We start from the raw sequence: 17,208 nt of genomic DNA on the forward strand, positions 1-17,208 counted from the left end.
GGTGTGGACACTTGCAGCTGACAGGCTACCAGGGCTGCCTCCTCATACTCCAAAGGCCCTCCAGAGTTCGCCTAAGATGTCCACTGCAGACAGGACTCCCCCTCTCGCCCCGCCCCCCAATGGTTACCCATGAGCCTTTAAATAGGGACCACATATACTCTGTTCCCAAGGGCAGGTTAGTATCTGGGTTCTTCTGTACTTACTGATCCTTCCTAGGAGTCATATGGCAAACGATCATTTCAGGAGCTGTAGAAGTAAAGGGAGCATCTGTTAAGAGACCACCCAACTGGAATGCATACCAAATCCTTCACTCTAAGACCTCAAAGTAGAAAGAAGCTAAAACAGGAAAGAAAAAATCAGCCACCATTCCTCGATATCCAATGGGAAAAAGCGTGGCTGACCACATGATTACTGAGCCCAAGCTTCATCTGCATAGCAAAAAGAACTAGAGGAAGCCAGAAAACCACCCTGGAGCTGGGAGTGTGAGGCCACAGGGTGCCAGAAATAAAAAGCAGGTAGCTGGAAGGAAGGAAGGATACTCCATTCTTCCTGCTCTCAGGCTCAAATTTCCCACCTAAATTCTCACCCCCAGAAAAGACACATGGACACAAGCCACCGTAAAAACTAGATTTGTATTTCTGGTTAGATTCCAGAATGGCAGAACTCAGGAGTTATACTATATTCAACCTAGTCCCCACCTCAGCTTGCCTCCCTCCCTCCCACAAACGTAACATTATACAAAACTATATTTACAGGAAAACCAGTTAAAAACTAAGGGTGTATACAAAAGTAGACAAGAGAGCCAGAAATATCAATGCAGGGAAAGCTTTGGGGAAGAGGGAACATCTTATTACACACCAGAACCTGGGATCAATGTATTATGTACTAGGCAGAAAGAAGCATAGCAAATTTCAGTGCCAATTTTAGGGGGAACCAGTCACTCCAGGGAAAGAGTGGATAGGAAAGACCTACTAGCTTTAATATTACAAAGTCTTAATTATCCAGCCACCCTTCTTCTGCCATATGGGTTCAGAGTCACGTGGTGGGGGAAACATAACAGAGTCTCTGACACAAGTCCCACAGGAAAAGGAAGGGTTCAGAAGGCATAGCGGGTCCGGATGTCCTCAAGCTTCTTGGACACCTCAGGTGGGGTTCGGTCCAGTTCTTCAGAGACGTTCTTCTGTTTGTTGGGCTCCATGGAGTTGAACTGCTCACAGAGATCTCCATCTATCACATTCTAAGACACAGAAAAGTGAGGAAGAAATAGGTCAGATACTGGAGCACCTGGGTGGCTCAGTTGGTTAAGCAACTGCCTTCAGCTCAGGTCATGATCCCAGAGTCCCGGGATCGAGTCCCACATCGGGCTCCCAGCTCAGCGGGGAGCCTGCTTCTCCCTCTGACCCTCTCCCCTCTCATGCTGTTTCTCTCTCTCGCGCTCGCTCTCTAATAAATAAAAACCTTTAAAAAAAAAAAAAAAAGAAATAGGTCAAATGCTTAAAGAAAGTGGCACATGCTAAAGCAGCTGCAAGAAAAGCTTTTATTCTCTCTCAGATATCTGAACCATTTACAGAGCCAGGAACACTACTCTAAGTTCATCCTTAGTGTCCCGCGTTCAGAGTAGCAAAACTGGGTGAAGCCTCTTCTCTGGCTGTGGTCTGCCCCGGGGGAAGAGGTCCCTGAAAATCACTAGCCATTCCTCTCCCCCCTCATTCCTGCCTCCATCAATCCACTCCTTTGATGCTCCTTCATTCAGGACTGTTCTAACTTTTAAGGGAGGGAGGGCCAGAGAAAAGACAGTTACATAGGGTGAGGATGCCCCCTTTCAACCCAGATTTCCAACAAAGACAAACCTTAACAGGGAAGTAATAGGAACGAAAGCTGAGGTGGTCTCGCCCACAGAGAGGGGGATGCTCAGACCGTAGGTGCATTTCTACATGTTGGAAAAAGTCATGGTCCTGGTGGAAGAAACAAAAAAATTTGTCACTAAAAGAAAAAAGGGATTTCAACTACTAGCCTATGGTTTCCAGAAGCACAATGAACAGACAAGCCATTGATTTTTTTTTTTTTACCATCCAAAAAGATGTTAACTATCCAACTGCTCCTCTGACAACCACAGGTTTTCCTGCTACAAGATACCTAAAACCTGAAAGAAACCCCACCTGTATTTGCAGAACACAAGAGAACACCACATGTAAAGACCGATTCGTGAAGTCAGATTCCTGACCCCAGCTTCCTTAGCTGGAATGACATAAACCCAATTCAGCCAATCCTAGAGTTGACTTAAGGAGTCAGGAAGTACACAGTCTACATCACTGTAGTGATGATCATTCCTAGTCCGTGGGGTGTGATTCTAGGGCTTTGGCCTCTAACTAATCCTATACCCACACCAGAACTGAACCAGACCCGGGGTGCCTGGGTGGCTCAAGTCGCTTAAGTGTCAGACTCTTGACTTCAGCTCTGGTCATGACCTCAGGGTCCTGGGATCAAGCCCCATGTTGGGCCCTGTGCTCAGTGGAGAGTCTGCTTGAGGATTCTCTTTCCCTCTCCCTCTGTCCCTTCCCCTGCTCTCTAAAATAAATAAATAAATCTTTAAAAAAGAATTAAACCAAACCTCGTACAGTATAAAAACAAATGGCTTGGGTGGGGGGATCAGGATTCCTATCTTCCCAGGTACTTCTGTCACCTTATAAAATTTCCAGAACATGCCTAGCTACATGTGGGGACAAAAGATTTGCCCTTTTAGGCTGATTTAGCACCAAGAAACAACCCTGTGAAGGCAAAGGCCAGAAGAGTGTGGGAGATTTCACCTCATGGGATGTGAATGGGACAAGGATTCCAATTCCTCCTGACAAGGTGGTATAGACAAGTGATTCTGAGCCTCCAGGGATCAGTGTGGTCTTCTGTAATGACAGCACTGTCTCGCCCACATGGTAGTTCATGATCACCTCTGCCTGTAAGTTGAAAACAGACTAGTAACTGTGTGTGCCCTCCGGACCTGTTCTAGATTCCCAAGAGCAAGCAGTGCCTCCAAAGGGCAGATTTCACCTTCTTTTAAATATAAACAATACTAACATTTAAAAATACTTTAGAATGTTCTTAACGTTTACTTGAGATTAATGTCCTCACAATGCTGAAGTTAGATCATTTCTGGTAAGTCCCACACTGGGCTCCTTGCTCCGCAGGGAGCCTGCTTCTCCCTCTGCCTGCCGCTCCCCCTGCTTGTGAGCTCTGACAAATGAATAAATAAATCTTTAAAAAAGTCCAGAGTTGCTCTACTACAGAAGCATATGCCTACAGGAGAAAAGTAAAGAGCCCAGAACAACCCCTCAGAGAAGAGCTGGCTAAAATCAGGAATGACCCTGTGCAACAATTTTTTCCAAGGAACACACTACGCTCTAGTCACTGCTAAAATGTCTTGGAAAAATTCCATTTTGCAGTGATAAACATGGAATGGTGACTTGGTCATTGTACATCAAGCCCAGCATCTAACCATCAGAGGCTATGAAAAGGATTTCCATGTGCAGGAGAGTACTCAGCATAATCATGTGCACTGTAGGTAGCTGACTAAAAAAATGTTCCCTCATTGTGGGTCATGGGGAACGTACCCTGAAGGCTGGCACCTCTCCTTCAGGGTCCCTTCTGCAATCTTACCTTCTGAGAGGCCCCGTTGAGCAAGCCCCGGTCCCACAGGGCTTTGTTTCCTGTGGGATCCTCATCCACTTCGTCATTGGTGTTAGGTGGGAGCCTCACCTACAAGGAAGTGACACAAGTCACAGGACTGGGTCGTGCACCAACTCATCTGGATCACCAAGCAACATGTTTGCCCCAGATCCTTGACAAAAGCAAGCCTGGGACACCACCTTCAGCAGAGGCCTGAGCCTGTCTCCTGCAACCTGGTGTCTAAGTGACAACCTCAAGAGATTCAACCCATGAGCAAGGACAAAACAAAGGCTATAGAACAAAAACGAGAGAAGTCAAACTGGGCTTAGAAAGAGAAGCCAAAATTCTTGCAAAAGTAAAAAGTAAGTATTACTCTTTAGCTCAAGTGAAACCTATCATCACTATCAAATCATATTCCATAAGGAGGGATGTGGACCAGTAGGTGGTGAAGGGATGGGGGACACGGGATTCTAAAAGACTGATAAGAATGGGGCGCTTGGCTGGCTCAGTAAGTAGAGTATGCGACTCTTGATCTCAGGGTTGTGAGTTTGAGCCCCATGTTGGGTGTAGAGAATATTAAAAAAAATAATAATAAAATCTTTAAAAAATAAAAATAAATAAAAGACGAGTAAAGAGGGCTTGAAGAGGGCGCCTAGGTGGCTCCGTTGGTTGAACATCTGACTTCAGCTCAGGTCATGATCTTAGGGTCCTGGATCAAGTCCCGCATCGGGCTCCCAGCTCATGGGGGAGTATGCTTCTCCCTCTCCTTCTGCCCCTCCCCACCGCCCCCGGCCTGCTCATGCTCTCTCTCAAAAATAAGTAAAATCTTAAAAAAAAAAAAAAAAAAAAGAGGGCTTAAAGAACACAAAGTTTCCTTTTTAAAACTGGCCTTACTAGGACTGAATTTTATACCTATTTTCAGTTTCCATATTAGAGATCATAGTCCTGGGTCCTTGACTTTACCACTGAAAAGAGCCAGCTTTCCTACACATCAGTGTAACCCATGTAAACATCAACTCACCACACAAATGTTACCAAACTTGTCTGCCCCAGCCACAGTATCATAGTCCAGGAGGCTAGCTGTAGTGACCCATCGTGGGTAAGTATCATCGGCGAAAATGATAAGCTGGTTCTCATTACGCTTATATCGAACCCAGATGAAACTTTCTTGGACATCAGACACAATTACCCTGTGTCCAATAGTCTGGATCCCAGAGATGTAGTTGGCAATATGCTGGGGAAAAACAAGGACATCAATGGGTATAACCTTGAGATTCAGAACCCAGAGAAAGTCCAGCTTCCCCTGACTGTAATGTATATACAGAACCTATAGAATGGCAGTCAACAAATTCCTAAAAGATGGAAAAAGAGCTAACTGGTTTTAATACAGTGGAAATGTATGCTCAATTCTCACAGTTAAATACTCTGTAGTAGCAAACAGGACAGAAATCTGGTTCTTAGTGTGAAGAAGTCAAGAAACCCACCTAACTTCTGTCCTTCTCAAGTCTCAAAGGCCTAATTAATTCTAAGGCTGGAACTGAGGAACTACAAGGTCCTAAAAAGTCATAGGATTTTAAGTTACTGTCCACCATCCCGCCAATGTTTCCTCCTTCCTCACTAGCTAGTTCTGAGGCCCTGTACCAGCATATTTACCTTGTTCTCACACTTTCGGAGTAACTTCTTCTTCCCCAGGTCATAAACTCGCAGAAGCTTCCCCACACCAATCAACACCCTCCCCTGGAATGGGGCAATGGCAGCAGGGACCTCTTCCACTGGAGTCTGTAAGAAGAAAAGCAGGCAATGCAGCTATGAGAACACCAGCCAAATGCTAGCCCCACCCTCCTGACCCAAAATGTCTTTACAAGACAGACAATGAGTGATCACCTTTGGCTCGTCAGAGAAATAAACCACACATATAACAGTCTCTATGAACAGGTCCCACACACTGCACGTCACTCAGCAAACAGATCAGTGCAACATGTGAAAGGAAGCCCTGACGCCCAATGAATGTGGTCTCAGAGCCCGTGATAATTCAACTGTTGCCACAAACAGCAAAGCCTAAATGTTGGAGAAGTGACTGCTGCTTGTGGAGGGATGGGAAAGGAGTGCTAGTGACAAGTGACATCTTAGTTGTAAGGGAGATACAAGGACTTTAGCACAAAGAAATGAGTAATTCCTTCCTAGAGGACACTCCCCTGTGGAAGGCTGAAGGAGCTATGTGCATGTGCTGTCCATGTGGAACAAGAACAGGACTTCTTTCCCCCTTAATTTAAAAACTGTGATAAAATACACACAAAGCTTACCATTTTAAGCATTTTTAAGTGTACAATTCAGTGGCATCAAACATTTTCAACGTTGTGCAACCATCACCACCACCCAGCCCCAGAACTTTTCCATTTTTCTAAAGGAAAGTGTATCCATTAAATGCTAATTCTCCAGAAAATATTAATTCTTTAGAACTGTTGGATTTTAAAAAAATAAAAAAATAAAAAAGAACTGTTGGATTTTGGTCACAAATTGGCCACCAGGGGCCAATTCTGCATGCACCTACGGCACCACTGTGGTTGGTTAGCACGCAGGCCTCCTGTGGGACTCCCAGGCAGTAGAGCTTCATTGGAGCATGAAAGCCCCAGCACTTTCTGTGTGCCACCAACAGATGGAACATAATCAATCTGGCTCCCAAAATGGTCACCAGAAGACCTGACCCACAACTTAACCAGAAGTGGGAGAGCCCAGTAGGACCCAAGATCCAACAGAACCAATGGCTGGTTCCTACCTTGTGCAAAAACTCCAGTTTTTCCCCATTGTTCACGAGCTTGTAGGTATAGACAAAGCCCCCTGCTACAGACCTGGGGTTGAGGATCAGGTCTTTGGCCACGCCCACCAACACATACCAATCATCACCAGTGTTGGAGAACCTGCACACGGCCACACTGCAAACAGAGAAAGAAACAGGAATCAGGCACTAGTTACAGCACAGAGAATTCCCATTCCAGCCCTCAAAACCCTGGATGTCCTGAGCTCCTTACCTAAAAGCGGCCTCATTCTGTTCTAGCTGGACAAGATCCAGCGTGTTCCCTTGAATAGGATTCATCACGCGGATCACAGAGGCCCACTGCCCATTGCCAGCCTTAGGAGCTCCGAAAATGGACTCAGGGAGGTTTTCGTTGAGGAACGCTGCTGCCATCTCTGCAGCGAGCTCCCGCTCATCCTCCCCTGCTGCTTCTACCATTTCCTAAATAAAAAAACAAAATCACACACAAAAACGGAAGAGATGGTATACTCAGAGGTGGGTGGTGGGTGAAAAGCAGACAAGCAGTGCAACACCTCCAGGTGGACTTCATTATCATATAAGTAGAAAAGTCTTCGGGCCAAAACCAGAGTTCCCAAAATGAAGATTAAAGGGAGAAGTGTACAGACAAGGGGAAGAGAGAAACCACTAAAGGGGAAACCAGGTACTCCATTCTTTAATGCCATAAAACCTAACATCGGACTATGGCAAATACATGGCACGTAGTCTGAGATACATAAGATGAAAACACCACTTTTCTACCCACCCCCTCTGATTTCCCTTACTACTACTCCTTGTCTCATCTCTTCCAGGCCAGACACAGTTTTACATGGTGGAAGCTATTTGTTTTTATTGCTGGGAAATGATTTCTGGAAAGAACTGAAAGCTGTCTCCTTTGGGCTTGAATCCAGGAAACACATACACAGACTGTTTGGGAAGCTCAAGGACTGAAGAACTCTGTTCCAGAAGAAAAGCTGGGTACTGAATAAACCCAGGTCAGTGTATTAGTCCCGAGTCAAAAAAAAACCTCTAAAACCAAGGATTGAGGCAAAGGGCTCCGCTTAAAGGGCCTGACAAGAACCTGGGTCTTTTTTAAAGCAACAAAGAATGTAATCAGCAATTACACGAGTTTAAACTTTTCAACAAAATTTCACAGGAATGCCTTTTAATTAAACCCTGAAGGTCAGTCTCATTACCTCTGCCATTTGCTGCTTCCTCTGAGCTTTTGTTGCCTCAGTGTAGGCATTGTGGTCCGTCTCAATGATGATAAGGTTGTTACTCTCAGGGTGAATGACAAATTTCCTAGGTGTGTACTGCAGCGGAAAGGCTACTTGATTGAAGACAGCACCTAGCTTCTCCAACGCTAAAATCCTATGGGGGAAAAGACAGGAAATTAATAGATCACTCACTCAGGATCTAGAAATGCCTAACAAAGTAGTCCATGATCAGTCACAGAAATGCATCGATCCCTAAAAGCTCTAATGTTGGCATTATTCCTCTTTTTTAAAGATTTTATTTATTTATTTGACAGAGACAGAGAGACAGCGAGAGAGGGAACATAAGCAGGGGGATTGAGAGAGGGAGAAGCAGGCCTCCCGCTGAGCAGGGCGCTCCATCCCAGGACCCTGAGATCATGACCTGAGCGGAAGTCAGATGCCAAACAACTGAGCCACCCAGGCGTCCCAGCATTATTCCTCTCTTTGGAGAGAAACATTAAATCAAATATTTTACCAACATTTGAGTGACGAAATTAAGTGTTTAAGCATCAAAAGTTGTCATTCTGCAAGAAAAAAAGTATCACATAAAGAAAACCAAACCAAAACCAGTGATCCTTCAGTTTTGTTTCTTCTAATCCAACCCACATACTGATCTGTTTTATAAAGGCACCCTATCACGCCAACAAGCAGATTCTAAGCAGAGAGAACACCTGCTCTCAGGAAGACACACAAGATAGGAGGAAGCACAGATATTCCTATGCTGTACTCCTCCTGAGAAAATATGAGGCTAGTCAGCATCTGTCTAAGTAGAACTTACACCACTGGTGATACCCAACAGGACTTCAGGCAGTTTTCAAATGGACTTTAAAAAATATAATTCCTTAAAAAATAATTAGCCTTTGTGTGCCAAAGGACATCATCAAGAACGTGAAATGACAATCTACAGAATGGGAGAAAATTAGCAGAAAATACGTGCAAATCTTATCTGATAAGGGGGTTACAACTAGAACATATAAAGAACTCTTACAATTCAGTAACAAAATAATGACCCCGTTAAAAAATGGGCAAAGGACCTCAACAGACAGTACTCCAAAGGAAAATAGCAAGTAAAAACATGCTCATCATTAGGTATCAAAAAAAACGCCTATCTAAATCACAATGAGATACCACTTCACACTTAACTAGAACGGGTAGAAACAAAAAGTCAAATAAATGCACGTGGGTGAGGATGTGAAGAAACTGAAACTCTCAGACCTTGCTCGTGGAAAAGCAAAACAGCTTTCTAAAGCCCCTTTAGAAAGCAGTCTGGCAACTCTTCAAAAAGTTAAATATAGAGTTAGCACATGACCACACCATTCCACTCTTTCAGATATATACCAAAGAAACATGAAACATGAAACATGAAAATATATGCCCCCACAAAAACTGGTGCATGAATATCCGCAGCAGCATTATTCATAAGTGGAAGTGACTAGTTCTGACAGTAAGTACTCTAAACGCTGTTGTTTCCAAGAGTTCTGCTGTTAACTACTTCACACAATGGCCTTCCCTGTTCTGGGGAGGAAATGCTCTACTGCTACAAAGTGAAAAAATCTGTGGGTGTGTCTAGATTTATATGAATTCGGAAGAGAAGGAGCACCCATAAATAATGAGAATGTCCATGAATGAGGCAAGGTCTTGACTGGCAGAGATGTGTGTGGGAAGCATGCCAGGGTACAGAGAAAAAAAAAAACATGAGGCGAGAGCAATTCTGCTGGAAGAGAAGGTACATGAAGGTGTGAAGGTTATAGAGAGAGAGAACAATGACTGAAAAGATCCTGAAAGGTGCTGCACAGAAATCTGGGAGTTCACTTGGTAAGTCATCCACTTAACAAGAGGCTATATATATAGTTCCTCTTGATAGGGTTCCTCTTATGAATAGCCAATAGTTACAACCAGGACATGTACACAGGTGGCATTAAAAGATGAAAAAAGAAAAAAACGAAACCCAAAACTTGAGAAAGTCAAACCGAATAGCTTATTTTTCAAACTGACTAGACATCTTGCAGTATAATAGTGCTCACTCCAACATAATCAGCATAAATAACAGTCCGTCAATTTGCAAAAGGCCTAAATAATTTATACTGAGGTTAAAATTGGACGACGTAACACTGCAAATGACAGGACCAAATGAGAAAAAGTTATCAGTGATCCAATGCCTGCCCGCTCTAAAACTAATCTAACAGTACTGCCCTGGAAAACAAGACGATTTAATCTCAAGGAAACTGTACTGCTGAGTATATTAAAACTTGGCCCTGAAAACCTAAACAGAAGCTAAAACTCCAAACACCGAAACTTGGCTACCAGGTACTTAAAATCCTGAGCCAAATGATTGTTTCAGTTGCAACACTCTAGTGCTGTGGTGAAGAGTCGGCTCTCTGCCATCACTTCGTTAACTTCTTCCAACACTCTGACAAAACAACAATCCCAGTCATTGGCAGAAAGGATTCCCACTGGGCTTGAACCGTGGGACTCTCACCTCAGGGTATTGGTGGAGATGGCCACAATACCTTCAGGACACTGTTCAGAGGCGAAGCCAGATGCGAACTCCAGGGTCTCATAAGACAAGGGGGTGAGATGGAAACGAGACTGGTAGGAATAGCTCAACCACGATCGGCTTGACATGGCCAACACCTGAGGAAAGAGAAACATTCCAATAAGCTTGGGAAAAAAACAAACATAGAATGCTAACCACAGACCTTATCTGCAAATTTCAGTGTGCACAATATCCCAAGGAATTTTAGAAACCTAAAAGTCTACCTTAAGAAAAAAGAGAACCAGGAGCGCCTGGGTGGCTCAGCTGGTTAAGTGTCTGACTCTTGATTTTGGCTCAGGTCACGATCACAGGGCTGTGATTCCAGCCCCACGTCATGCTCCGCACTGAGTGTGGAGCCTGCTTGAGATTTTCTCTCCCTCCCCATCTGTCCCTTCCCCCTCATGCATGCATACACTCTCTCCTCCTCTCTAAAAAAAAGAGAGAGGAAAGAGGACTGGAGAAGAGGCAGTATGGCTTAGTATTTGCTAAAAGCATGGGCTACGAGCTGTATGACCTAATCACTCAATCTCTCTAAGCCTCAATTTCCATATGTGTAAAATGGGAATACTATTACTAAGACTGGAGGGTTTCAAGAATTAAATGCAGGGCGCCTGGGTGGCTCAGTTAGTTAAGCGACTGCCTTCAGCTCAGGTCATGATCCTGGAGTCCCTGGATCGAGTCCCACATCCGGCTCCCTGCTCAGCAGGGAGTCTGCTTCTCCCTCTGACCCTCTTCCCTCTTGTGCTATCTCTCATTCTCTCTCTCAAATAAATGAATAAAATCTTTAAAAAAAAAAGAATTAAATGCAGTTAACAAGTAAAGAACTAGCACAGCACCCAGCAACAATAACATTCTTAGCTACAAAGAACACAATGTTTCCCAACCTCTTTCACATTACACAGTAAACCCTGGTAGTGATATAAGGTTGCTCATGGGTAGTGGTACCCTAGATAAGATTTCTAGCTACCTCTCAGTCTGCTCCATTTGCCCAGCCTAGAGCTGAACAGATTGATATCCTATTCCACCCATACCGAAACACAGCTCAGTGCCATGAAAAGGTCTGGATTAAGGGACCCAAGACTTCCCATAGGAAAGAAACTAATTAAGAGAGAGCTACTATCAAACTAACTATATATGGGTGAATTAATGAAAGGAAAGCTTATTCCAAAGGAACTTTTCTCAGCTGATGCCACTAATGTCCAAACATGCTGCCTGCCCTCTTCATTACTTACTGCCTCCTGGCCTTGCATCCGGACACGAAAGAGTTTCACAGGACGGGACCCGAGGTACCTAGTGCGGGTGTCAGAAAGATCCCCAGTGACAGGGTCCAGGACAGTTCTTAGCAGCACACCATTCTAATAAAAAGGAAAAAGAGTGGGTGAAGCCTACTCCTAATGGTAGCTCCCTTGGCTACTTCACAGAATATGTAAGTTCAGAACAAGTGGAAGGAAATGACTTGAGGGTTTAAAGAATATCCTAATAATCAGCCAGCCACTCATTCACTCTCACTAAATCACTCAACTCAAATAGTTACTGAGCATTTACTAAGTGAAAAGCACTTACTTTTCACTACATATCTATTAAAATTCTTTCTGCCATGTATGTTAAACGCTTATTTATAATTTTAAATTTTAAGATACATGCATAGTGGGGCGCCTGGATGGCTCGGTTGTTAAGCGTCTGCCTTCGGCTCAGGTCACGATCCCAGGGTTCTGGGATCAATCCCTGCATCGGGCTCCCTGCTCAGCAGGAAGCCTACTTCTCCCTCTCCCACTCCTCTGCTTGTGTTCCCTCTCTCCCTATATCTCTGTCAAATAAATAAATAAAATCTTTAAAAAAAGAAAAGATACATGCATAGTTAAGGGGTGCCTGGGTGGTTCAGTCAGTTGAACGTCCGTCCTACTTAGTTTTGGCTCAGGTCATGATCTCACGGGTCGTGGGATGGAGCCCCGCATCAAGCTCCCTGCTCAGTGGGGAGCCTGAGGCAAGATTCTTTCCCTCTGCCCCTCCCCCAACTCATGCATGCACTCTTTCTAAAATAAATAAATATAAAAAAAAAAAAGATACATGCATAGTTAAAAAAACAAGGCCTGTTGTGGTCTCTAAATGCCATTTCTCCTAAAGAGAGTAAGACTCTTAAGAAAAACAGCTACTTCAGGTCTGGGGCAAGAATATTCCAGGTGTATACAGGGGCACTCTGTTGTATCAGAAGGAAGCACCCAAAGATAACAGGGTACGTTAAAAGGACAAAGGAACTAACTTCAAAAGGGAACTCCTACTCATCTAAAATGAGGCAATTTAGCATCCAAAAATGAAAAGACCATAAGAGTTTGAAGCACACATATATAAAAATCTCCACGTTCATACTGTTATAAAAAAAATTATTTCATCAGTCCCCACTTGAGATTGCTGTGGCACCAACTCCTTACTGCGAAAATAGATGAACAAAGGGGAAAAAACAAAGTATTTATTCTTTCCCCATATGAACTGTATTTTGGGATAAGCAAATTTTGTCTTTAGAGAAAAGTTCCAGCTTACGAAATGAAGAGTGAAACAGAAAATCATTTCTCAATCCCTAATGACATAATCAACCTAGGCAATGGGCATCGATTGCTGCTACTAGGTAAAAGGTTGACAGGGAGCAGATAATTTAAAATAGATACAAACACTCTAACACCACTAAAAGTAGGATAACCAGACATTACATGCGCCTCCTGATGTGATATAACAGAAAGAGCCCACTTATAAAACATTGTCCCCCACAAAAATATTAAATCTGAATCTAATCAACCGCTTCATCTGTGCTTTCCAGTTCTATAATCATCAAACCACACGTGGCTAGCCAGAATCGTGATGTGCCATTAAGTATAAAATACAAAATATCAGATTTCAAAGACTTTTCAAAAAGAGAGAGCATAAATATCTTAATTTTTATACTGATTACACATTGAAATGACATTTAAAATATTCTGGGTTAAAGAAAACATTAAAATTAACTTCATCTGTTCCTTTTTTGGGCTACTGTTGTATTTAAATTACACATGTGGCTTGCATTATATTTTTAATGGACAACATGGTCTAGATCCACCCACTAGTTAACAGGAAACAGAGTAGATAGACAAACATTAAACACACAAGGAAAGACTGCCAAATTCAGAAGGTGGAAATTCTTCAAAATAAATGATCTGGATTCTTTAAAAAAAAGGGGGGGGTTGGAATTATTAAAAGAAACAAAAGAATAGGTCATGCAGATGAAGCAAACTGCAGATAGCTTTATGCAGATCCTAAGTAGAACCAAAGGTAAAAACATTTTTAGAAAAACAAAAACAAAACAAACCAAGAAAAGCCAGAACATGAACAAGATATCAGATAACTGAAGAACTATTGTGCTGGGCATGGTAATAAAATTGAGGCCTAAAAAGAAAACAACCCGTACATCTGTTAGAGCTACATTCTCAAGTATTTATAGATGAAAGGATAAATCATCTTGGATTTCCTTTATCATACTTCAGAAGAAAGAAAAAAGGGGGAATAGATACAAGAACAGTAGAATGTTGGTAACTATTAAAACTGGTGATGGGTACATGGAGGTTTGTTACATTAGTCTAACTCCTGTGCAGTTTGAGAAATTTGTAAATTAGGAAGTAAAACTAAAAAGCAAAAAGTACCACAGGGCTAGATTATTTACCCAGGGGGTTGAACAAATAATCATTAAGGAAAATGAAAAGTATATAGTCAAAAACCGATGACACTATGCTATCCTTAGGCTCCTGCTTTTCATGCGATGAAGAGCCCCACTGCTTTGACAATAGGGCACATCCAGGGGTCCTTTATGACTAAAGGAGCCCATTATAAACCAAGAGATATTAGTTTCAAAAAGCTGCATATTGTGAGAACTGCAAAGGACTCTTGAGGAACCCCTCTAGTTTTGACCCAGAGCAGTGATCACAACACAACTGTATCAAAGACTCTTCAAAAACTTTGTCCTAGGCCTGACTTGTTCTAATAAGAGCTGAGAGAAATGGAACACACAGTAGCACCCTTCACTTTTCATAAGGTGGTAAACTGAAAAGGCACAGCAAATGTCCGTATTGAACAGGGACTGCACAAAAGCTAAAGGGCTGATACAATGTGAGCCTTGGATCTCTTACCTGTAACCCAATATTCAGGTACAAGAAGCCAATAGAGCCCCTCTCACCCAACTCATCTTGCTTCTCAGTCCCACCCATTTCCACAATACACAAGGACTCAGGCTGGGCTGGGAGAGCCTGCATGCTCAGAGGCTGCAAACAGTCCTAAGGAGGAAAGAGAAAAGAATTAAAACATAGGAAATGACCAATTTTGGAAAAATCTACCCAGAGAAATCTAATTCGAGGAATGGAGAAATTAACTTTCTCGTGGACGGGGAATCCTACAGAGTAAGTTCTAAGTGGATTACTACTAGTTAGTTAAACCAAATCTTAGAATAAACTCTGGAGAGAACCATGCTTTCCCTTCCATAGAAGTGGATAATGGTAGAAGTAAAAATAAGCAAAAGGCACCTAATCTTAAAAGCCATCCCAGAGCCAGTCCAAGTCCTTTTCTGCAAACGGTCTTGGGTTGTTTTTTAACTATAAAAGGGAGTCAAGGCTTAAGGCAAGAAAGCACTTAGTAGTCTGGGATCAGGATCTTTAAAGTACCGCAGAAAACTCCTGAGGTGTGCTGCTACAATAATCAGAAGCAGCAGGTGCTGACTGCAGGGGCTAGCCCAGCTGATCCCAGAAACACCCATCAGGAGTGCGCCAGCAGCTCAGGTTCCAATGGGAAGATCCTTGAAGTCAAGGGTAACACTCACTGAGGGATCCAGAGAGATGATTCTGACAGTATTGTCCACCAGCCCCACAGCCAGGAAGCGAGACCGCTGCTCTCCAGGAGGCACGTTGGCCAGACTCATGCATACCACATCTGCCGACATCTCCTTCCGCTCTGTGTATTCATTCAGCTGTCCTGACTACAGAAGTAACAAAGAGAAAGGTGACAAACCACTCCAACTTGCCCCTAAACCCTGGGCCTGGGAAAGGAAGAGGTACTGTTCAATTCCTTTTTGCTTCCTCTCACCTCTCTTACTATCAGCAATGACTAAGAATTTCTCTACTTAAGGTCCCAAGACTGAACTCTACAGGCTAACAGCAAGCAAAATTACTGACAAGACAATCAAGAGACAACACAATTATCCTTGTCTTGGACAAATACAACATGCCACAAATTTTCTAAAGCAAACCTAGTTCTCAGGAAATAGAAACATAAAGAACTGTTTATCTGTTCATGAAAATACTCTGGGTAAGAGAGAGTTCAAATATGGAACTTAAAGACAAAGAAATCCCAACCAGAGGTACAGTTAGACTACCAGGTTGGCCACATCCAGAAACTAAGAGCATGATAATTAAGTATACCCAACATGCTTCCATACAGAAAAGCAAAAGAAAATTTCTGAAATGGCTTCAGATTATAAAAATTAAAACTTATGGTCAATATTTGGTGGAAAAGTAGAGTGTGAAGGGCAAGAGAAGCAAGTATTTCACTGCTAGGATGGGATTTCATAACTCCAGTTAGACTTAAGACATGAACTTACCCTTCCCACCCCACCCCCACCGGGCCAGACTGGCTTATGTACACTTTCCCTCTTGAATTCTCCTTGTCAGTATCATCTAGATACTAGACTACAACTCTCATCTTTACCTCTGGACCCTTATACTAAGTCCTACAATGAATGATAAAATAACATACAGGATCCATCTCAAAATAGACCAGCTCTCCTCCTGTCAGGGCGATCACCACCTGTCGCTGGTTCACTGCACATTTCACAATCGTTTTCTTTCCAGGGGTCTTCCACTCATTGACTCTCTTGTCTGCTCGTATGTGCCGAATGCCATCAGGATACACCTAGAGTCAGTGACCAGAAGGAAACTGGACTTTAGCAATGTGACTCATTGCTCAGCATGACCCACACACCTAACAGATCGGTCACTCTTGTCAGAACTGGAGCCACTGCATTTAAGTCATCCTTGGGTCAATGACAAAAAGGGAGTTACTAGGCCCTGGACAGGTCAACTTAAAACAAGTTCATGTTTGCAATGTCCACTTCAAAAGAATTCAAAGCTCATTAATGTGAGCATAGCAGCCTACACCACAATGAAAGGACAAAGTAAGGTAAGTAACTCTCTGGGAACCTCACCTGCACCAAGGCATCATCTCCTAACAACGAGCAGGACAAGGTTGGGGTGGTGCCCAGGAACCCAGAGTCAGTCACTTCTTCCACAGTCTCTCCGATGGACAACACAAGTGTGGCATTCACGAAAGACACAATGATGTAGGCATCAAACTCATCTGCAAAAGGGAAGATAAGAGGAAGTGGTTAGCTAAGAACTCATTAGTTACAAAGCTAACTGAGACATACTATGTTTTCTCTTCAGAAACCTTCCAAGGCACTTCTATGTGTAGCCATCACACACACACACTCATGTGGCAAACGGCACAGGATGATCCAAAAGATAATTGAAGGTTGTAACAGCTGACAGATATACTTTGCTTCCTTAAATGCCTAAATACATTCAGAGTAGATATACCCACCCCAATACCTCCGAAAGCTAATTTTTCTTGAGACATTTGCCGGAAAAATGCAAGAAGACAAAGCAGGGTAACCAGGCAGGACAAAGTTCTGAATACTACGATATTTATATATAACCGAAGCTAGAGCTTGCTTATTTGTGCCAGATGCAAATCACAATTCATTCTTAAAGATAATCCTTATAACCAAGAAAGGTCCCCAGCCTCTTCCAAAAGAAGCTTATGTGGGAACACAAGACCTAATGAATAAAACAGATTATTTAAGCTTCAATGAGACTATCTTTCTCAGGTTCATAACTGAGAATCCCAGGATGTCCCAATAGGAATGAGATAAGAGCATTAACCAGGAAGTGGGGGGT

At 43.0% G+C, this 17,208-nt stretch overlaps 1 protein-coding gene across 1 annotated transcript in view; it reads right to left on the reverse strand.

Moving 5' to 3' along the window:
- Positions 1–613: 613 nt before the first annotated feature.
- SF3B3 (splicing factor 3b subunit 3) overlaps positions 614–17,208 on the reverse strand; it is a 42,687-nt gene continuing 26,092 nt past the window's right edge. Inside the window, exons 12-26 of the mRNA XM_028092471.2 lie at positions 16,458–16,609; positions 16,010–16,165; positions 15,078–15,233; positions 14,395–14,538; positions 11,476–11,598; positions 10,187–10,341; positions 7,648–7,822; positions 6,690–6,895; positions 6,437–6,593; positions 5,314–5,439; positions 4,682–4,894; positions 3,652–3,750; positions 2,808–2,951; positions 1,851–1,955; positions 614–1,237 (exon numbers count right to left, since the gene is read on the reverse strand). Of these exons, the coding sequence (XP_027948272.1) occupies positions 1,097–1,237; positions 1,851–1,955; positions 2,808–2,951; positions 3,652–3,750; positions 4,682–4,894; positions 5,314–5,439; positions 6,437–6,593; positions 6,690–6,895; positions 7,648–7,822; positions 10,187–10,341; positions 11,476–11,598; positions 14,395–14,538; positions 15,078–15,233; positions 16,010–16,165; positions 16,458–16,609 (2,252 nt within the window). The 3' untranslated portion in view covers positions 614–1,096. The remainder of the gene's footprint in view (positions 1,238–1,850; positions 1,956–2,807; positions 2,952–3,651; positions 3,751–4,681; positions 4,895–5,313; positions 5,440–6,436; positions 6,594–6,689; positions 6,896–7,647; positions 7,823–10,186; positions 10,342–11,475; positions 11,599–14,394; positions 14,539–15,077; positions 15,234–16,009; positions 16,166–16,457; positions 16,610–17,208) is intronic.

This window comes from Eumetopias jubatus, unplaced genomic scaffold (assembly GCF_037043125.1).
Source record: "Eumetopias jubatus isolate StellerSeaLion01/CBP00866 unplaced genomic scaffold, mEumJub1_p1.0 scaffold_10, whole genome shotgun sequence".
Taxonomy (NCBI): domain Eukaryota; kingdom Metazoa; phylum Chordata; class Mammalia; order Carnivora; family Otariidae; genus Eumetopias; species Eumetopias jubatus.